The 23,483-nt window shown below is 36.2% G+C and overlaps 1 protein-coding gene across 1 annotated transcript in view; it reads right to left on the bottom strand.

The window, feature by feature from the left end:
- The window catches only part of adgrg6 (adhesion G protein-coupled receptor G6), a 108,354-nt gene that overhangs the window by 7,936 nt on the left and 76,935 nt on the right, over positions 1 to 23,483 (bottom strand). Inside the window, exon 32 of the mRNA XM_059355875.1 lies at positions 20,606 to 20,761. Within this exon, the coding sequence (XP_059211858.1) occupies positions 20,606 to 20,761 (156 nt within the window). The remainder of the gene's footprint in view (positions 1 to 20,605; positions 20,762 to 23,483) is intronic.

Here is a 23,483-nt window from a genome sequence, read left to right as displayed (position 1 = left end):
CACTGGGCTCATTCAGCCCATTCAACTGCCGCTTACTGAAAACTTAAGTGGTTATGTTTGTTAAAAAGTTGAAGTTTCCTTACGATTATGCTACAAAACTACTTCTCTAAGGTTAGGGCAAAAAACTTCCTGGTTAGGTGTTATAAAAAATAGTTTAAAAAGTCAAATAAATGCACACAAAGGCCGGAAGTTAAGGTGTTATAGTAGTAAGCAGTGATGTATTACTCAAGTGCTGTACAAGTACAATTTTGAGGTACAAAACTAACTAAAATTATAGTGAAAATGTCCTTCGTTTTCTTCTTTGTCAACTTTTTCATATGTAACCTTTCAGTTGATATGAAATCTATTTCATCTCTCTGGTTTTATGACTTAATAAACTTATTGGGGCTGAGATGGATCAGACAAAGGAAATAAAGGAAACATTTATTGTGACCTTATTGAATCTGACACCCAACAAATACCCCATTACAAAACAACTACAACTAATAAAAACTAAACTAAAACTAATAAAAACTAAACTAAAACTAATAAAAACTAAACTACAACTAATAAAAACTAAACTACAACTACAACTAATAAAAACTAATAAATACTAAAACTAAAACTAATAGAAACTAAACTAAAACTAAGCATTTTCCAAAAAATAAAAACTAATGAAAACTAGCAAACTCACTCTAAAACTAATTAAAATTAACTGAATTTGAAAACAAAAAAATCACAACGAAATTAAAACTAAAACTGATGAAAAATCCAAAAGTATTACAACGTTGAACAAAGGCCACTAAGAACCCATCACTGATTACGACCTACTGGCCTACCAGCAGGTGGAGCAGGCTTTAACTGGCCTACCAGCAGGTGGAGCAGGCTTTAACTGGCCTACCAGCAGGTGGAGCGGGCTTTAACTGGCCTACAAGCAGGTGGAGCAGGCTTTAACTGGCCTAACAGCAGGTGGAGCAGGCTTTAACTGGCCTACCAGCAGGTGGAGCGGGCTTTAACTGGTCTACCAGCAGGTGGACAGGCTTTAACTGGCCTACCAGTAGGTGGAGCGGGCTTTAACTGGCCTACCAGCAGGTGGAGCGGGCTTTAACTGGCCTACCAGCAGGTGGAGCATGCTTTAACTGGCCTACCAGCAGGTGGAGCGGGCTTTAACTGGCCTACAAGCAGGTGGAGCAAGCTTTAACTGGCCTACCAGCAGGTGGAGCGGGCTTTAACTGGTCTACCAGCAGGTGGACAGGCTTTAACTGGCCTACCAGCAGGTGGAGCGGGCTTTAACTGGCCTACCAGCAGGTGGAGCGGGCTTTAACTGGCCTACCAGCAGGTGGAGCATGCTTTAACTGGCCTACCAGCAGGTGGAGCGGGCTTTAACTGGCCTACAAGCAGGTGGAGCAGGCTTTAACTGGCCTAACAGCAGGTGGAGCAGGCTTTAACTGGCCTACAAGCAGGTGGAGCGGGCTTTAACTGGCCTACCAGCAGGTGGAGCGGGCTTTAACTGGCCTACCAGCAGGTGGAGCGGGCTTTAACTGGCCTACCAGCAGGTGGAGCGGGCTTTAACTGGCCTACCAGCAGGTGGAGCGGGCTTTAACTGGCCTACCAGCAGGTGGAGTGGGCTTTAACTGGCCTACCAGCAGGTGGAGCGGGCTTTAACTGGTCTACCAGCAGGTGGAGCGGGCTTTAACTGGCCTACCAGCAGGTGGAGCGAGCTTTAACTGGCCTACCAGCAGGTGGAGCGGGCTTTAACTGGCCTACCAGCAGGTGGAGCGGGCTTTAACTAGCCTACCAGCAGGTGGAGCGGGCTTTAACTGGCCTACCAGCAGGTGGAGCGGGCTTTAACTGGCCTACCAGCAGGTGGAGCGAGCTTTAACTGGCCTACCAGCAGATGGAGCGGGCTTTAACTGGCCTACCAGCAGGTGGAGCAGGCTTTAACTGGCCTACCAGCAGGTGGAGCAGGCTTTAACTGGGCCCTGATAACCGCTGATAATGTCCGTTCAGTTGTTTGATTACATTCTAAGGTTAATCCAGGACCGCCCCCATAATTCAAGGCTTCTCGGGGACTTTTACAGGTCTTGCAGCTGTGAACTGAGCAAACAATAATAATGTTGTCTAAAAAATGTCATTTGAAATTTATACTAATGTGGGACTTTCTTGTGAAAACCAGGCCAAGGCAATCATGTTTAGCAACGAGGCCAAATCAAACACACAGTGTGTGTGTGTGTGTGTGTGTGTGTGTGTGTGTGTGCTGGCCCTCTGGTACCATCAGAGTTTAGTCATTTATCTCTCTGAGCAGCCAAAGGCTTGTCAGCTCCTGGCACCAACAGGAGCTCAATCTCTGCTCTTTGTCCAGACGGGGTCTCTGGTCCCCTTAAAGCTGGGGGCCATGTGATAGCTGTGTGCTGGCGGGGGCCACAGTCACGACTCTCCTGACTCCTGGGTCCCTGAATATCCACTCTGAGAGCAGTGATCCTGCCCCCAGCCCCTAGCAGCTGCTCCTCTACAGGGACCATTCTCAACCGTGGGGTCCCGGCCCCAATTGGGGTCGCGAGATGATTTCTGGGGGTCGCCAAATCATTCTGGAAGTCAGCTCTGTCTCCACTGTGTTAATGTGTTCATGTGTTTTAGTCTTTTTGGTCATTGAATGTCTTTTTTTTTGGTAATTTTGTGTATTTTTTTTGTAATTTTGTATCTTTTTTTGTAATTTTGTGTCTTTTTTAGCCATTTTGTGTCTTTTTTGGTCCTTTTGTTTCCTTTTTTTGGTAATTTTGTGTCTTTTTGGTCATGTTGTGTCTTTTTGGTAATTTTGTGTCTTTTTTAGTAATTTTGTGTCTTTTTTGGTCATTTTGTTTCCTTTTTTTTGGTAATTATGTGTCTTTTTTGTTAATTTTGTGTCTTTTTTGGTCACTTTGTTTCCTTTTTTTAGTCATTTTGTGTATTTTTTTGGTCATTTTGTGTGTTTTTTAGTCATTTTGTGTCTTTTTTGGTCATTTTGTGTCTTTTTCTGGTCATTTTGTTTCCTTTTTTTGGTCATTTTGTGTCTTTTTTTGTCATTTTGTGTGTGTTTTTAGTTATTTTGTGTCTTTTTGGGTCTTTTTTAAGTCATTTTTTGTCTTTTTTGTCATTTTGTGTCTTTTTTATCATTTTGTCTTTTTGGGGGTGGCTGGGGGTTGCAGACAACATGCATGTTAAATTGGGGGTCACGACTCAAAAAGGTTGAGAACTACTGCAGTACAGGAACCCTGATATCATGTTTGTGTTCCTATAACTCCCCTGGAAGACAGATCGCTGTGTTCCCCCCTCAGAGTGCACTTCAGGACAGATAGGAGCTGAGGGGGAGGTCGGGGTGAAACCTCTGGTCATGAACTACATGCTGTGAGCTGGAGGGATTCTCCGACCTCAAACATCTGGAAACTATACGATGAGAGGCAGATGGAGACTCAGACGGAGACAGAGAGTCCTGCGCTTAGTGTATGAAGTATAATATAACTGATAATATGTTGTCTGTTTTCATTGGAAGCAACCATTCGCTTCACTCAGCTGGAACGACTGAACAACATCCTGCATGTTACAGGAATGTCTCAACGGATCTCCTGAGAAGTTTCACTTGAGAAATATGTAGAAAGTTTTGCATGGAAGGAGCGTTTCTTAAGCCCTGGACATCTGCCCTAACAGGCTTAGATTCTGACAGCACTTTGAGTGCTCTGAGTGCTAATACAAATACATCACCGGAAAGGTCTTGGCCTGGAGAGTAACATATATCAATTTCAAGGTTCTATAATATTCTTGCTTTGAGATATTGACCTTTGAACCTTAACCCTGGGGCATATTTAAATGATTATAACTAAGGGACAAAAAGGGTTCCAGACATGAGACCTACTGTTATAGAAAGGTGTTGACATGGACTATAATGTGAGCATAGTCACTAAGGGGTGGGAGTGGGGGGGCTTCAGGATATGCTGAAAAAATAACAAATCCCCCATTGAACAAGACAATATTTAAAGTCTGATGCCAAAAATGTGATTGACATCCCCTCAAACCCCTGGAAAGCCACTAATTAAGTATTTCCAACTTCCAATTTTAGGGGAAAACCTGTTTCATTAAAAAAACTACAACTCCCTAGACCTCTCTTCAGTACTTATGTAGACATCAGCACCATAGTTGTAGTTCTTCCGTATTAGGGTTGTGAAAACATATTTCTACCCAATATATCGAATATCACACACTGTCTAATAAATAATTATACTGTATGTATATTATCTATGCTAAAAAAAGACAACAATGTTTGTTTAATGAAGATATTTTAACTAAAACAGGAGAGCAGAGTCCGGAGCATTTACAGTGAAGCGCGATTCAATGAGATCGCACCACATCCGGTAGATTACAAAATAAAACAGCGGACAAATCTGATTGTAAGTCGTCACTTTGTCAACATTAGTGTCTCCCGCTGCAACAGAATAATAATAATAATAATCAGACACAAGGCATGTAATGGGCCAAGGTTTGATCCGTTAAATACACAGAGGATCAGGGAGATTTCAAAATAAAACAGAGCGGATCGTCTTTTTCTGGTGATATCTTCGCTCACCGAGTAAATATTTAGAAAATAAAACATATATTTCTTGCTAGAAATGTAATCAAAATCCTTTTTTATGCAGTAACTAAGTAAAAATATAGATTTTTTCACTAAAAATGAGAGAACTGTCCGCCATGTTTTTTGTTCTGACCGCCGGGACCTTGAAAGTCACGTGACTTGGAACAAACCAATAGGAAAAAATATCCATGGAATTCAATTACTATTCTATTATCATTCATTAACTTGCATTGTAGCAAAATCCGTGTCAGTTTCACTGAAATTTGAGTGATTCCATGGCTATTTCACAGATTCCTGTGAGACCAGGTTGGCCTAACACAGTTCTTTTTACCAAACCTCAACCAACCAACCAACCAAGTTTTGACAAAATAAATCGTCACAAACTTCTCCAAAACACGATGTCACAATGTAAAAAAACATCAAAATAAAGATCATCAATCGGAAAAACAAACATGACGTTCTAGAATTTAACTTTATTGAGTTTTGGGTCTATTTAGTCCATTTCTGAATCCTTTTCATGTCTTTTCATTCATTTCACTTGTCATTTTGTGTCGTTTTTAGTCTTTTTGAGTCTTTTTTTGGGCATTTTGTGTTTTTGGGGGGGAATTTTGTGTCTTTTTTTGTCATTTTGTGTCTTTTTGAGTCTTTTTGAGTCTTTTTTTTTGTCATTTTGTGTTTTTTGGGGGCATTTTGTGTCTTTTTTAGTCCTTTAGTCCAACATAAAATGTGATTTTGAATCTTTTTTTAACGTTCAAAACACTATCATGCTCAATAAATAATTTTAAATGTGTCAAATGTGACCAAAGGTGTCAAATCTAACATATAAGAGGGTTCCATCCAGTTCTATCATTTGATACTAAATCTATTTGAGCTTGTCTCCAGTTTTACTTGGTATATCATCATCAAACTGAAACTGGCCTCATGGAGTTTACAGCCAGAACTTTAGAGGTAAATTTACAGTAGGGCTCCACGCTGCTTTGTTTTCTAGTCTGATGGAGTCAACAAGTCTGGATTATTTGGAGCTTTTGGACACTCCACAGGGTTAAAGCTGCAATAATCACTGTTTTTACATAAACAGTGGATCAAATGAATGCGTGTCATGTGAAAGGGGACACAAGCTCCCCTCGGCCCTGACACTGGTTTATCTCTTGTGTCAGATGGTTGTTTTTGGACCGGTTCTGTCTCTGATCATTTTGTTTCTGACCACAGCAGGCAGATGATTGCTGCTCTGTGTCTGCTGGATGTTTAAACAGGCAGCTTTCTTGCTAAGATGTTCACCAAAACAACCCAAAAGGTGACGATATGTCAGATTCGTGCTGACGGATAGTTTCTGCTGCCCCCAAGTGGCAAACATGACCCAAAACCAACTAATACAGCTTTAGATTTCATGATGTTTTTGTGCACTTTTCAGAAGAGATCAACTATGATGTTAAATGTCACCAGATGGATAAAAACTGTGAATCTACGCTAATAGGGATGATTAACAGAGATTTGTTGGGAGGATCCTGAAATATAATTTCTCCCCAGCGGACGTTGTTTCTTGAGTTGCGAGAAGTGTTCTGGAGTCCAGATGACAATAGCAGCAAATAAAAACGGCCTTGAACCAAGACTGAGGGTTTCACTGCTTATTTTTATTGGAACACACAACTGGGATGAAAAACGCCAGACGACGTCTAGAGATTCTGCTCAGAGTCGGAGAGACAGATCCACTTAGAGTGGACGAGCAGCAATCAGTGCTGGTGGTTACGGGTCCTGAGCGGGTCCGAACAGAACATGTAGGAACACAGCTGGAAAAAGTCCAACACTGTGGACACATGTTGTTCCTTTTCAACAGTTTGTCTGTTTGCAGACAAAAACATCAAATGTCTCACAGTTACAGCCCACGATATGAGTCAATATCACTATAAAGTGCCTTTTGGTAAGGTAAAGTAAGGTAAGCTAAGGTAAGGTAAGGTAAGGTAAGGTAAGCTAAGGTAAGGTAAGGTAAGCTAAGGTAAGGTAAGGTAAGGTAAGGTAAGCTAAGGTAAGGTAAGGTAAGGTAAGGTAAGCTAAGGTAAGGTAAGGTAAGGTAAGGTAAGCTAAGGTAAGGTAAGGTAAGGTAAGCTAAGGTAAGGTAAGGTAAGGTAAGGTAAGCTAAGGTAAGGTAAGGTAAGGTAAGGTAAGCTAAGGTAAGGTAAGGTAAGGTAAGGTAAGGTAAGGTAAGCTAAGGTAAGGTAAGGTAAGGTAAGGTTAGGTAAGGTAAAGTAAGGTAAGGTAAGGTAAGGTAAGGTAAAGTAAGGTAAGGTAAGGTAAGGTAACGTAAGGTAACGTAAGCTAAGGTAAGGTAAGGTAAGGTAAGGTTAGGTAAGGTAAAGTAAGGTAAGGTAAGGTAAGGTAAGGTAAGGTAAGGTAAGGTAACGTAAGCTAAGGTAAGGTAAGCTAAGGTAAGGTAAGGTAAGGTAAGGTAAGGTAAGGTAAGCTAAGGTAAGGTAAGGTAAGGTAAGGTAACGTAAGGTAACGTAAGCTAAGGTAAGGTAAGGTAAGGTAAGGTAAAGTATGGTAAGGTAAGGTAAGGTAAGGTAAGGTAAGGTAAGGTAAGGTAAGCTAAGGTAAGGTAAGGTAACGTAAGGTAGCGTAAGCTAAGGTAAGGTAAGGTAAGGTAAGGTAACGTAAGGTAGCGTAAGCTAAGGTAAGGTAAGGTAAGGTAAGGTAAAGTATGGTAAGGTAAAGTAAGGTAAGCTAAGGTAAGGTAAGGTAAGGTAAGGTAAGGTAAGGTTAGGTAAGGTGAGGTAAGGTAAAGTATGGTAAGGTAAGGTAAGCTAAGGTAAGGTAAGGTAATGTAAGGTAAGGTAAGGTAAGGTAAGGTAAGGTTAGGTAAGGTAAAAATGTTTTTTGTCATTTTTAAATCTATCGTGGTCAATTTGTTTCTATTTCGATAATTTTGTCTTTTTGGTAATTTTTACATCCATTTTTGGTCATTTTTGTGTCGTTTTAGTCATTTTTACATCAATTTTTGGTAATTTTATTTCTATTTCAATATTTTTTCTCTTTTTGGGTAATTTTTACATCTATTTTTGGTCAATTTGTTTTTTATTTAAATATTTTTTGTCTTTTTTTGGTAATTTGTGCATCAATTATTGGTCATTTTGTTTCTATTTTTTAAAAAGGTGTCTTTTTTGATCATTTTTACATCTATTTTTGGTCAATTTGTTTCTATTTTGATAATTATGTGTCTTTTTTTGGTAATTTTACATCTACAGTATCTTGGAAAGATGATAATAACCAAAATCATCACCAATAAAACCATGTTAAATGTCCAGATATCAGCTCTTAAATTAAACTCTTATCAGCTATTCTCGTTATTATTATTATATTTGTCCAAACAAATGAGCCTTTAGTTGACCCAGACATTAAAATAAACAAGAAACTGAAAGAAAGAAAGTTGTCGAATAATCTTTTCCATGATCAGGTCAATACATTGAGCTCGTGGTTTCAATGAAGAACTTTTCCAAATGTATTCTGGGATCATAACAGAACCTGATGGATCTCTTGTCCTGTAACACTCACTGTATTATTTACAAAGACAATATTCAGAGTCAGTTCATACTGAACACTGGGCCAAAATATGACCAATAAAGCTCCGTCATGAAACAGCTGATTTATGACTCTTTTAATATCAAGTAGCAACAATACAACATGCTGCTCCATGTCTCTGTCACTTTATGTGGGTTTTATTATCCTGCAGGTCAAGAACAAGTCAGAATGTGGAGAATAAAGTAACTTTTAGAAAGATCCTCAGAGGAACTTTCTTCCTTTCAACAGTTTCTGCAGCTACAAGCTGAATCTCATCACGTCAGAAAATGATCAATAATCTCAATATTTAAGCTTCAGCAGAACTAAAATCCTCAGACACACAACGGAGATGTTCTTGGTAGAAGCTGCTACAACTATTGTTTCATAATAATCTGCTTTTATGTCATTAATGTGAATTTTAACACATCTCACAGGCGACTTTATCGACTCTAAAAGTTACTTTTTTCTACACATTTCAATCTTCTTCTTCAAGTGCATGATGATGATTTTTTTCCTTCTCTCATTGTTTTTTTCTTCACCATGGTTTAAACCATGGGTCTCAAACTAGTGGCCCGCGGGCCAATTGTGGCCCTCGTGACGATATGTTGTGGCCCCCACCTTGATATGAAAGTTTAATGTGAGTTTTATATGAATGGCACTTTACCGTGTTGTGTGTGGAAGGTCCCTTTAATTACTTTTTTGGGTAATTTTTTTTTTTCTGTCATTTTGAGTCTTTTTTTGCTCATTTTGTGTCTTTTTTGCTCATTTTGTGTCTTTTTTTTTAGTAATTTTGTGTCTTTTTTGGTCATTTTGTGTCTTTTTTTAGTAATTTTGTGTCTTTTTTGTAGTTTTGTGTCTGTTTTGGTCATTTTGTATCTTTTTTTTAGTAATTTTGTGTCTTTTTTTGGCATTTTGTGTCTTTTTTTTAGTCATTTTGTGTCTTTTTTGGTCATTTTGTGTCTTTTTTTAGTCATTTTGTGTCTTTTTTGGTCATTTTGTGTCTTCTTTTTTTTAGTAATTTTGTGTCTTTTTTGTTATTTTGTGTCTTTTTAGGTCATTTTCTGTCTTTTTCAGTAATTTTGTGTCTTTTTTGTCATTTTCATTTTCTTGTCATTGTCTTTTTAAAGTAATTTAGTGATTTTTCTGTCATTTTGTATCTTTTTTGGTGATTTTGTGTCTTTTTAGTAATTTTGTTTCTTTTTTTTTAGTAATTTTGTGTCTGTTTTTGGTCATTTTGATACTATCCCCCAGGTAATTAGAGTTTGAGACCCCTGCTTTAAACAAACATTAGTCATTTCAGTTTTCTTTCAGTCAGAACGTCAAACTTATTCATGTATATTTGATGAATGTTTGGCTGATAGTTTGATTCCAGCGGTTTATAAAAGACACGCTGCAGTGGTTCTGGTCTGATGCTGCATATTTCTCTGATATGAATATAAATAGATGTTGGAACGTTCATTAAACGTGACAAACTGGAGAAAGAGAGAGAAGCTCCGTGGAGAACAAACCATGAGAAGTTTCTCTGGTCTGGACTCAGATTCTACAGCCTCAAACCACCAGATGAGAGAAATAAATCGGACGTGACATTTAGAGAAGAAGAAGAAGAGGATAACTCATCGTCGGTTTTGGCAAAATGGAATAAAACACAAAAAAAATGCTGACGACTTTTATCAAGTAAGACATCAGAGTAAATCTGTCAGTTAATGTTACAGACGTGAGAGTGTTTCTGTGATTAGAGACGAAAAAACTAATGTTTTAATCTGCCAGAGAGAGAAAAACAGCAGACCACACACACACACACACACACACACACACAGACACACACAGACACACAGACACACACACACACACAGACATACACACACACACACACACACACACACACACAGACACACACACAAACACACACACACTAATACACACACACGCAAGCACATGCATGCACACGGGCGCGCGGACACACACTCATGCACAAACACACACACATGCAAAAACATGCACGCACATACACACATACACAGACACACACTCATGCACGAACACACACACACACACAAATGCACTCCTGCACACACATTGACACACACAGATGCAAGCACATGCATGCATTCACAATCGTGTGCACATATACACATGTAAGCACAGAAACACACACACACACACACACACACACACTCATGCACACAGACACACACACACACACACACACACACACACACACACACAAACATACAGACACACACTCATGCACACAGACACATACACAGACACACACACACACAAACATACAGACACACACTCATGCACACAGACATACACACACACACACACACACAAACATACAGACACACACTCATGCACACAGACACACACACACACAGACACACACACACAAACATACAGACACACACTCATGCACACAGACACATACACAGACACACACACACACAAACATACAGACACACACTCATGCACACAGACATACACACACACACACACACACACACAAACATACGGACACACACTCATGCACACAGACACACACACACACACACAGACACACACAAAAACATACAGACACACACACACACACACACACACACACAAACATACAGACACACACTCATGCACACAGACACACACACAAACATACAGACACACACACACACACACGGTGCAGCAGGAGGTGTGTGCAGCTTTATTTTGAAACTCTGTGGAGCCGTTTCCTGTTTCACTTCTCTAAACCAACCACACACACACTGAGCCATCGGAGGTAAACAACGCAGCGTTTGGTTTTTATCCTCTGAAACTGAAACAGAGATCTGCTTCGTGTTTGAGACAGAAACATCTGCTGTTAGTTTCTAATGATTCGAGTCTGTCAGCTCGTTAAATTTCATCTCTGGTATTTAAATCACGTTTGTCTGTTGGTTTGACTGGCGTCCTTTTAAACGTTTTATAGTGTTCTCATTAACTTTTCATTTATTTAATTATTTGGCCTCACATTCTAATCCTGTTGAATAAGTAGAGACTTCCTTGTATTAAAGCTGGTTTAGTTCAGTTTCTCTGCTGCCTGGAAGAATCTCCTCAACCCTTTTCTGTCGTTTTGAAATTTATGTTTTCTTTAAAATATATATACAAGAAATACACCGTTTATTGTGTATTGTTTATACTTTTAAAGAACGCCAAAAATGCAGCGTTTATTGTAGAAAGAAACTGTAAAAACAGGCGTTATCGTCAGTATTTGAACTTTCCGACGGTCCTTGAACGCATCATCTGTTGCTAAAGTTTCTGTTATAAAAAGTGACCAAAACTTGTGATAAATGTTGATATTAGTGTCAGAATCTCTTTATTCTCCATGTGTCATTTAAAATAAAGCGTTTGCACAGATCAGAGAGGAGAGGACAGGACAGGGGAGGCTGTTTACACAGAGCTGAGAGGAGAGGACAGGAGAGGCTGGAAACATGACAATACTTTAATATGAGGAGGAAATGTTTGTTTTACAACATTCAGGACACTTTGAAAAGTGTTTATATATAAATGCCATTTTATTTACATTTTTACAAATAATTTATCAGATAAATTCAACTTATTTTTCTAGTTTCTGTCATTCTAACTGTGTTATTCTGCACAAAGACGTCTTGTTGTGTCTTTCTTTGGTCGTTTTGTGTCTTTTGGGGTCATTATACATCTTTTTTAGGGGTAATTTTGTGTCTCTTTGGTCAATTTGTCCTTTTTTTGGTAATTTGTGTCTTTTTTTAGTAATTTTCCATATTTTTTGGTCACATTTTTGACACTTGTGGGCACTTGGGAAAGTATTTATATCTAAATTCCATTTAATTCACATTTTTAAATAATAATTTATCAGATAAATTCAACTTTTTTCTGATTTCTGTCATTCTAACTGTGTTATTCTGCACAAAAGACACAAGTTGTTCTGATTTTGCTGATTCCACAGAGCTGCAGGACTTTATAGATTTTAGGATTTTATATGTTGATATTACGTCTTTTTTTGTGATTTTACGTTTTTTGTGTCTTTTTCTTTTTGTCAATTTGTGTCTTTTTTGTAATATTCTGTCCTTTTTCTGGTCATTTTGTTTCTTTTTCTGGTCATTTTGCGTCCTTTTTTTGTATTTTTCTGTCTTTTTCCATTCATTTTGTGTTTGTTTTTATATAGATTTTATATGCATTGAAACAGAAGGGCACAGAGAGGAAAAGGTAAGAAGAGCATAAAAAAATAAAAAAAAACGCCCTGAAGCATCTCGTTGGGGTTCAGAGGGTTAATGAATGAGTGAATGCTAATGAAACCTTTATTTTAAAGTGGGATGATCTAAACGTTTCTGCTTCCTGATGAAATAAGAAAGAAATATCTGCAGAAAATATGCCAAACAGTGTTTTATTTTTCCTTTCGGGAAATTCCCTAAACTCAACTTCTGTCTGCTGAAGGATCGTTTCATCTCAGGACACACTTTTATATATTCATATTTATATTTATATACAGATATTAATGTGTCTGTAAGCCAGATGTTGTCATATTTGGAGCGAGAACACAGCGTTTCACTTCATGTTTCCTTATAATCTCCAACATTTGGTGTTAATTTTAACAAGCAAACTGAAATGATGACATCAGTTCTTATTAAACACAAACAAACCAGACGTTAAACGTGGCAGATGTTTATCAGGAGTCGTATGGGCCATAAGTCGTTCCTCCCCCTCACATTAACAATAAATACCTCTCACATTAACAAAAAAAACCTCTCACATTAACAAAAATACCTCTCACATTAACAAAAATACCTCTCACATTCACAATTTTACCTTTCACATTCACAAAAATACCTCTCACATTCACAATTTTACCTCTCACATTCACACTTTTACCTCTCACATTCACAAAAATACCTCTCACATTCACAATTTTACCTCTCTTATTCACAAAAAAATACCTCTCACATTCACAAAAACACCTCTCACATTCACAAAAATACCTCTCACATTCACAATTTTACCTTTCACATTCACAAAAATACCTCTCACATTCACAAAAACACCTCTCACATTCACAAAAATACCTCTCAAATTCAGTTTTACCTCTCACATTCACAATTTAGCCGTTCACATTCACAAAAAATATCTCTCACATTCACACTTTTACCTCTCACATTCACAAAAAAATACCTCTCACATTCACAAAAAATACCTCTCACATTCACAAAAACACCTCTCACATTCACAAAAACACCTCTCACATTCACACTTTTACCTCTCACATTCACAAAAACACCTCTCACATTCACAAAAATCCCTCTCACATTCACAGTTTTACCTCTCACATTCACAATTTAGCTGTTCACATTCACAAACAATACTTCTAACGTTCACACTTTTACCTCTCACATTAACAATTTTACCTCTCACATTAACAATTTTACCTCTCACATTCACCAAAAAGTTTGAGTGAGTATGTGAGAGGTATGTTTTACGTATGTGAGGTAAAATTGTGTATAAGTTATTTTCTGTGTATGTGAGAGGTAAAATTGTGAATGTGAGAGGTAAAATTGTTAATGTGAGAGGTAAAACTGTGAATGTGAGAGGTATTTTTGTGAATGTGAGAGGTAAAATTGTAAATGTGAGAGGTATTTTTTGTAAATGTGAGAGGTAAAATTGTGAATGTGAGAGGTATTTTTGTGAACGTGAGAGGTGTTTTTGTGAATGTGAGAGGTAAAATTGTAAATGTGAGAGGTATTTTTTGTAAATGTGAGAGGTAAAATTGTGAATGTGAGAGGTATTTTTGTGAATGTGAGAGGTAAAACTGTGAATGTGAGAAGTATTTTTGTGAATGTGAGTTATTTTCTGTGTATGTAAGAGGCAAAACTGTGAATGTGAGAGGTATTTTTGTGAATGTGAGAGGTATTTCCTGTTAATGTGAGGGGGGAGAATGACTTATGGCGTCATAGATGTTAGCGTGGATGCAGTTTCTCGTGGCGTGTTTGTTTCTGCACCCTGGGGTGCTCCGGGCGGGTGGAGTTAGGAGCTTTTATACTTGTTGCCAATGAGTCCGAGCGGACCTCCTCCCGCTCTCAGGGCGTCCCAGGCTGGAACAAAGGGGGCGTGAACTTGTATGACATCACAGTGACCAGCCAATCACAACACACAGTGGCTGCTTTCCCAAAATGCCTGCCTGCAAAGCCTTTTTACTTTCTCTTCTCCTTTTTCTTCTTCAAGTCGAATTAAAAATCAAAAAACGAAGCTGAATTTGAGGCTTCGGATCCACTTTGACCACAACACATTTTGGGAAACACAGAGTGGATCACATGATGCCGGAAGCAGGAAGTCAATCAGCCAATCAGCTTTAAGCTTTACCTCCGTCGGTCCTCCTCTCGTGCTATTGGTTGGAGGAGCTTTCTACACACCAAACAGACACATGAACAACATGTGAGCACAAACCTGGAATATCAAACGTTCATTAGACACAAACAGGAACAAACAGCAACCATGTTTACATGCAGACTCATTGTTCGCTTTAATGTGGCGGGATTGAACGTTTTTCTACTTTTCTTTAACTTTGAAGCTGCAACAGGTCAAAATAATCATCAATAAATTATCAGGACGTTACTTTTTTTTTAAAGAAAATAGTTTTATTTTGTGCTGAAACTGAAGATTATTTTCTGTCAGTTAATCTGCCCATTATTTTCTCAATTTATTTATTCATTGTTTTGTCGAAAAAAATGTTCAAATTGTTTTTTTTTGTTCTAAACTATTCAGTTTATTATCATTTAGAGTAGGAAAAGCATCAGATTCTCCCATTTAAGAGTGTAGATTATTATAAAATGATTATTTGATGATCCTAACCTTTGAATGTTGAATCTGAAGTGTAAGAGTAAGATTTAAAAATGACTAAAAGGATAGGTCACAAATTGTGCAAAAAAAATCATAAAAGACCAAAAAAAAAGACACAAATTACAGAAAAGAGCCTAATGAAAGAAAAGACAAAAATGACCAAAAAAAGATTAAAAAATGACCAAAAAACAACAACACAGAAATTACCAAAAAAGGCACATAATTACCAAAAAAGAATGTAAAAATGACCATAAAGACAGAAAATAACCACAAAAACAGATACAACGTGACAAAAAAGTAAAAAAAAGAAGAAAGACCCAAAATCAACAAAAAAGACGGGCAATGACCAAGGACCAGGAAGTGTTTGGTCCTAACCTTAGAGAAGGGCCGTCCTCCGAAACCAGGACTTTCACCAGGAGACATAAAAAGAAAGATGTAAAAGACCAAAATAATGCAAAATATGGCACAAAAAAAAGACATAAAATTAACAAAAGAGACATAAAATGACAAAAAATGACCAAAGAGTCAAAATTACCAAATAAGATTTAAAAATGACTAAAAGGATAGGTCACAAATTGTGCAAAAAAAAAATCATAAAAGACCAAAAAAAAGACACAAATTACAAAAAGAGGCTAATGAAAGAAGAGACAACAATTACCAAAGGTGACCAAAAAAGACAAAATTACCAAAAAAAACCCACAGAAATTACCAAAAAAGGCACACAATTACCAAAAAATGATGTAAAAATGACCATAAAGACACAAAAAAACCACAAAAACAGATGTCAACAGAAGTGACAAAAAAGTAATAAAAGGCGCAAAATTAACAAAAAAGATGGGCAATGAACAAGGACCAGAAACTGTTTGGCCCTAAGAGAAGGGCCGTCCTCTGAAACCAGGACTTTCACCAGGAGACATTAAAAAAAAGATGTAAGACCAAAATAATGGCGCAAAAAAGACATAAAATTACCAAAAGAGACATAAAATGACAAAAAAATGACCAAAAGAGTCAAAATTACCAAATAAGATTTAAAAATGACCAAAAGGATAGGTCACAAATTGAGCAAAAAAAAAAAAAATAGAAGACCAAAAATAAGACACAAAATTACAAAAAGAGGCTAATGAAAGAAGAGACAAAAATGACCAAAAAAATATTAAAAAATGACCAAATAGACCCACAGAAATTACCCAAAAAGGCACACAATTACCAAAAAAGGATGTAAAAATGACCAGAAAGACACAAAATAACCACAAAAACAGATACAAAGTGACAAAAAACTAATAAAAGACCAAAAAAAGGAATAAAAGATGCAAAATTAACAAAAAAATATATTTTTTAAAAATGACCAAAAAAAACCCCACTGAAATTACCAAACAAGGCACACAATTACCAAAAAAAGGTTGTAAAAAACCATAAAGAAACAAAATAACCACAAAAAAAAAGACAAAAGTAATAGAAGACCAAAAAAGACGCAAAATTAACAAAAAAGACGGGCAGTGACCAAGGACCAGGAAGTGTTTGGCCCGTACCGTAGAGAAGTGCTGACGGAGCACAAATTCAACCAAACTGCAGCTTTTTGTTCCCTAAGTGAACATTACGATTAATTATAATTCTGCTATTTTTAAAGCGTGATGTCTGTCCCAGTGAAGCTCTGATTTGTGTCCTGATGGCTGTTTGACAGAAGATTTATTCTTCAGCTGATGATATTACAATGCAGTCAGAATGTTTTGACGTTGAGTGCAAATTGCCTCATTGTTCTGCATCTGGTTGTGATTATAAACGTGATTATAGATGCTGCAGTCAGCAGCAACTCTCTGCAGACGGATGATTTCACTGGAGCTGTCTGGCTGCTTCAGCTCATCTCTGACACTTGGACTCTTTTTGTAACGAGGCTCATTTGTATGGAAGCAAAGGATCATTTTACACCAAATGCATCAATAACGCCTCATTTCAATGAGCGCAAACAACACTAAAGCATGTTTATTTCCTGCAGAGTTTGAGATGCATTTCAGTCTCTGCAGCTGCTTGGAGAACAAGATGTACAATGACACTAAAATACAAAAAACAGCCCCTAAAGTACCAAAAAAAGAGACGGATGGGTTCAACAAACCAGGACTTTCACCAGGAGATGTAAATAGGGATATAAAATGAACAAAATATATGTAAAAATGACTGAACAAGATGTAAAATGAACAAAAGAGACACAAAATCACAGAGAAAGGGACTTAAAAAGGACAAAAAAGAATAGAAACTACAAAAAGGAAACAAAATAACCAAAAAAAAGAATGTATAAGTTACCAAAAATTACATGAAATAACCAAGAAAAGATACAAAATTTCCAAAAAAAAGACCAAAATAAAAGTCATAAAATGAACAAAAAGTGATGTTAAAAAGACACAAAATGACCAAAAAAGGATGTAAAATTACCAAAATAAAAGTCATAAAATGAACAAAAAGTGACGTAACATGAACAAAAAGTGTTAAAAGACACAAAATGCCAAGAAAAACACAAAAAAAGACAAAATATTTGTATGGAAGCAAAGGATCATTTTACACCAAATGCATCCATAACGCCTTGTTTCAATGAGTGCAAACAGCACTAAAGCATGTTTTATTTCCTGCAGAGTTTGAGATGCATTTCACTCTCTGCAGCTGCTTGGAGAACAAGATGTACAACTAGAAAATGTCCTCTGGGTAAATAGTGAAAGGGCCACGGGGGCTACTGCCGGTGTGTGTACACTATGATGAGATTCTTCAGAGATTTATAACAATTAATACTAGTAATGTTATAATACTATATAATATACAAGGAGCACACCTACAACAAGCATTCCTCTTACCTATGACCTTTAACCTCAAAATGTGTGTGTGTGTGTGTGTGTGTGTGTGTGTGTGTGTGTGTGAAACGTGTGTGTGTGTGTGTGTGTGTGTGTGTGTGTGTGTGTGTGTGAAACGTGTGTATCTGGAGGGGTGTGCAAGCTTACGCGCGCATGTGCGTGTGTGTATCTGTAACTGCAATCACAGCAAAGGATCAAAGGCTTTGCGGTCAACCAATCAGAGCAGAGCAATCAACAGAATTAACTGCAGCTGTAGAATGTTCCGGCACAGTGACAGCAGCCAGAGGTGGACAGACTGGAATTTCTGGCCTCGAACAGAAAGCATTTTTGGCAAAACCATAATACCTATCATTGATCCAACTTCACTTTGAGCGTCCTGAGTTCTTCCTGAACGTCTACATATGTTTTTTGTGAAGAAAAATGAAGAAATAGCTTTGTAAGAGCGATCTGAAAAGCTGTTAAATATGCTTTTCTACAGAAATCTCCCTGCGTTTTTAATATGGGAGCCAATGAGGCTGTTGGTGGTGTTGGTGGATCATCTGTGCGTCCTACGCCCAAACTATAACTCTGACAGCTTTACCAGAGGATTGTGAGGGAGAAGACTAATTTTCCTACGTTTCTATGTATAAATTATCTCTGTAGAGTGGAATTTGCGGCCTGGAGCGCAGTTTTCAAATTTATTTTTTGACATTTTTGTCTCTCCCTCTACACTACAGCACTAAAGTAGATTTATTTCCTGCAGAGTTTGAGCTGCATTTCACTCTCTGCAGCTGGTTGGAGAACAACAGTTTATTTTTGTCTCTTTGTGGCTGCAAAAAGCTGCACAATCCTTCTGTGAACTCGTCTGTCAGTGATTATTTGATGAATTGAGAAAACGATCTGCACATTCATCAACAAAAGGAAATAATAACTCAGAAGTAGCCAGAGCGTATGGAGTGGAGGCCGAGCAGCCAACAACAGCACACAACACTCCACGTGCACTCACACAGCACGTATTAAAGTCTCTTCAAATAAAACATAGATTCATTATCATTATGTATGTATTATTATATCATTATCGCTGAAAAACATCCATAAACCCACTGAGGAGTCACAGAAATTAGAAGCTGCAGAACGTGTCTAATTACTTGTTGTTAACTACAACAAAAACTACCAGAAGAGATAAAAAATTACTAAAATAGACAAAAAAAGACAGTAAAAGAACAAAAAAGGACTGAAAAATAACCCAAGAAAGATACAAAAAAGACACAAAATTACCATAAGAAGAAACAAAATTACTAAAAAAGAAACAAAATTACCAAGAGAGACACAAAATTACCAAAAAAGAAACAAAATCACCAAAAAAAGACACAAAATTACCAAAAAGACACAAAATTACCAAAAAAAGAATCAAAATTACCAAAATAGACACAAAATTACCCCCAAAAAGACAAAATGACCAAAAAGAAACAAAATTACCAAAAAAGACACACAATTACTAAAACAAAAACATAAAATTATCAAAGAAACAAAATTCTATAAAAAATACACAAAATTACCAAAAAACCAGGAACTGTTTGCTGTTGCTGACGGAGCACTAATATTTTCAGTTTGAGCTCCATTAAAGTGTTGTAGATGACCTGAATACATTCAGATGAAACGTTATTATTTCTGATACAAAAATACAGTTTTTGATCATTTTAAGTCAGTTGGTTTGAGTCTGCATGTAAACGTGATTATTGCACATCAGAGGTTTTCTTTTATTCACATTATGTCCCAAACCAAAGAAACCAGAGTGATTTACATCCTCAAGAAGAACAATAATGTTATTAAAATAATAAAAAATAACCAAACACATGTGTGCTGCAGAGGCTCTGCAGATCAACTTTCATGTTTTTATTGTAATAATCTCATTGTTATTCCCACACAGCATGTTCCTCTGGTGATAGGATTATTCTTTGTTAGTGTATGTGTGTGTGTGTGTGTGTGTGTGTGTGTGTTCTTGTACTTCCTACATAGTGAGGACCGGAACACATTTTTAACCAACAGAGTGAGGACCTTTTTGCAAAGTGAGGACATTTCAGCCGGTCCTCACTTTTTTCTGAGATTTCAGACTTTGTTTTAAGGGTTAAAGGTTACATTTAAGTGTATGTTAGGTTTAAGGTAAGGGGTTATCATAGTTAACGAAAACGAAACGAAATAACGAAAACTAGAATTTAAAAAACATTTTCGTTAACTGAAATAAAAATGAGAGTTTAAAAAAAAAAGATAATTAACTGAAACTGTATTTTGTGGTTAAAAAACGAACTAAAATTATAGTGAAAATGTCCTTCGTTTTCCTCTTTGTCAACTTTTTTCATACATAATGAAGATGGATCAGACAAAGGAAATAAAGGCAAAATTTACTGTGACCTCTTTTAATCTCCCACCCAACAAATACCCCATTACAAAACACTACAACTAATAAAAACTAAACTAAAACTAACGCATTTAAAAATAAATAAATACTAAACTAAAACTAGCAAACTCTCTCTAAAAACTCATCAAAACTAACTGGATTTGAAAACAAAAATTCACAACAAAATTAAAATTAAAACTAAAACTAACAAAAAAATAAAAATAAATAAATAAATAAAAAAAAAAATAAAAAAATTAATAAATAATACAATAAGTAAAAAATAAATAAATAAATAATAAAAATCCAAAACTATTATAACCTTGCTAGGGAATTCACTGTTCCAATGCGGGCCCTCACAAAGATAGAAGTACAAGAATGTGTGTGTGTGTGTGTGTGTGTGTGTGTGTGTGTGTGTCTCACCTGTGTTGCTGTGTCTCTTGCTGAACGGGTTGAGCGTGGCTTTAGCTTTGGACGTCCAGTTGGCGGTGCTGGAGCCGAAGGAGCTGGAGGACAGAGACTTGCCCAGGTTGTCTGAGCTCACCTTCTTCGTGTTGTTGGTGGCCGTCTTACTCCAGTCTGAGGAGCAACATGGAGATGAAAAATTACAACAACAAAAAGACATAAAATGACAAAAAAAAAAGACAAATTGACCAAAGAGACACAAAATTAACCCTAAAAAAGAAGTACAATGACCCTGAAAGACACAAAATGCATGTGAATATATGGAAATATAATTAGACATGGAATAACTAAAAGAAGTTACAAAATTACAGAAAAAAGTCATAATAGGCCAAAAAACACACAAAATAACCCAAAAAGATGTAAAATTAACAAAAAAAAAAGAGACAAAAAAATACAAAAAACAGCCCCTAAAAAATACCAAAAAAAAAAGAGATGGATGGGTTCAATAAACCAGGACTTTCACCAGGAGACGTAAATAAGGATTTAAAATGACCAGAAAATATGTAAAAATGACCAAAGAAGACATAAAATGAACAAAAGAGATACAAAAAATCACCAAAAAGGGACTTAAAAAGGACAAAAAAGAAAAAAGACTAAAAAAAGAAAAAAAGCCACAAAATGACCAAAAAAAGACACAAAAGTCACAAAATCACCAAAAGAGACACAAAGTGACCAAAAAGCCACAAAATGACCACAAAAAGTCACAAAATCACCCAAAAAAAGACACAAAATCACCAAAAAGCCACTAAATGACCAGAAAAAGTCACAAAATCACCCAAAAAAAAGACACAAAATCACCAAAAAGCCACTAAATGACCAGAAAAAGTCACAAAATCACCCAAAAAAAGACACAAAATCACCAAAAAGCCACTAAATGACCAGAAAAAGTCACAAAAAAGTCACAAAATCACCAAAAAAAAGACACAAAAATACCCCAAAAGACACAAAATTACCAAAACGCCTGTTTTTACAGTTTCTCTCGACGATCAACGTTGGATTTTTGGCCAAACATTTTTCCTTATTGTTGTGTCTTATGAGTTTATTTTCTCATCACTAAATAAAGTTGTTAAAGGTTCAAGGAGCTCTTTTCCGTCTGTCTGTCTGTCTGCCTCTGTGTTTGCTGTTTGTTTGTTTGTTTGTTTGTTTTGCTCATTCTTTGATCTTTTAATGTTTCTGATCTGCTTAGAGCAACATAGAGCATCTATGGAAGCCTCTTCTGTTATCAGAGAAAACAAGAGTTTGTTTCCTCTGATCATCTGAAATGTTTGGGTCTGTAAAGTAAACTATGGCTGCTTTTCAAAATAAAGCGTGTAAATATATGGAAAATAGGAGTAGACATGAAATAACTAAAAGAAGATACAAAATGACCAAATAACCAAAATAACCACAAAAAAAAGACTTAAAATTACCAAAATAAAAGTTATAAAATTAAAAGTAATAAAATGAACAAAAAGTGACGTTAAAAAGACACAAAACAAAAGTGACACAAAATGACCAGAAAAACACTGTTTTTTCTTTTCAAAATAAAGCGGGAAATATAGGCATGGAAATAGGATTAGACATGAAATAATTAAAATATACAAAATTACCAAATAAAGACCAAAAAAGACACAAAATAACCAAAAAAGGATGTTGAAATAACCAAAAAAAGATACAAAATTTAAAAAAAGGCATTAAATACCAAAAAACGATGTAAAATTACCAAAACAAAAATGACACAAAATGACCAGAAAAACACAAAAAAGACACAAAATTATCCCAAAAAAAAGACAGAAAATAAAGAAAATGACCATAAAAAGATGTAAAGACACAATATTTAGTTCCATTTAGTCATATTTAACACCTTATTTTGAAAATCAGACGTGTTTCCTTCCGTTAACCTTACAGTCAGCTGATCATGATGATTTGACCCGAACATTATAAATAATAAGAAGAAACAGACTCCGGACATAATAAAAGGATGTTTTTTGAGATAAAGTAATTACATTGTGATCTTGTGATATTATCGTCTCATTTTTAAAAGCGTTGCTGGCACACAGTGTGAACTATATGAATGTTGATTTGTGTCTTTATTAATATAATTGTATGAATGTAAAATGCAGATGTTCGATTCCAGCTTGAAGGTGGAATGATATCGTTGTGATTTAATAAAAGTTGAATGAATAAAGTTACATGAAGACATGACCAGAAAAAGACAGAAAAATAATAGAATGACCAGAAAGACACAAAATGACGTAAAAGACACAAAATGACCAAGAAAAGACGTAAAAGACACAAAATGACCAAGAAAAGACGTAAAAGACACAGAATGACAAAAAAGCCAAGAAATGACCAGAAAAAGACACAGTAAGACCCCATAGAGACACAAAAAAGACACAAAATTACCATTAAAGTCCAGAAAAGAATGTAAAAGACACAAAAAAAGTCACAAAATGATGAAAAAAAGACACAAAATGGCCAAGAAAAGACGTAAAAGACAGAAAAAGACACAGAATGACAAGAAAGACATAAAAATGACAAAAAAGACACAAAATGACCAAAAAAGACACAAAAACACTCCAAAAGATACAAAATTACCAAAAAAAAAATCCAGAAAAAGACATAAAAGACACAAAATGACCAGAAAAAGACACAAAAACACCCCAAAGAAACACAAAATTACAAAAAAAGGCACACAATGATGAAATGAGCACATTGTGATCTTGTGATATTATCGTCTCATTTTTAAAAGCATTGCTGGCACACAGAGTGAACTATATGAATGTTGATTTTTCTCTTTATTAATATAATTTCATGAATGTAGAAAGCAGATACGATATCACTGATTTAATAAGAG

The sequence above is a fragment of the Centropristis striata genome, chromosome 18 (assembly GCF_030273125.1).
Source record: "Centropristis striata isolate RG_2023a ecotype Rhode Island chromosome 18, C.striata_1.0, whole genome shotgun sequence".
NCBI classification, from domain to species: domain Eukaryota; kingdom Metazoa; phylum Chordata; class Actinopteri; order Perciformes; family Serranidae; genus Centropristis; species Centropristis striata.
Note: the sequence above shows the minus strand (reverse complement) of the source record. Positions and strands in the feature narration are given on the sequence as shown.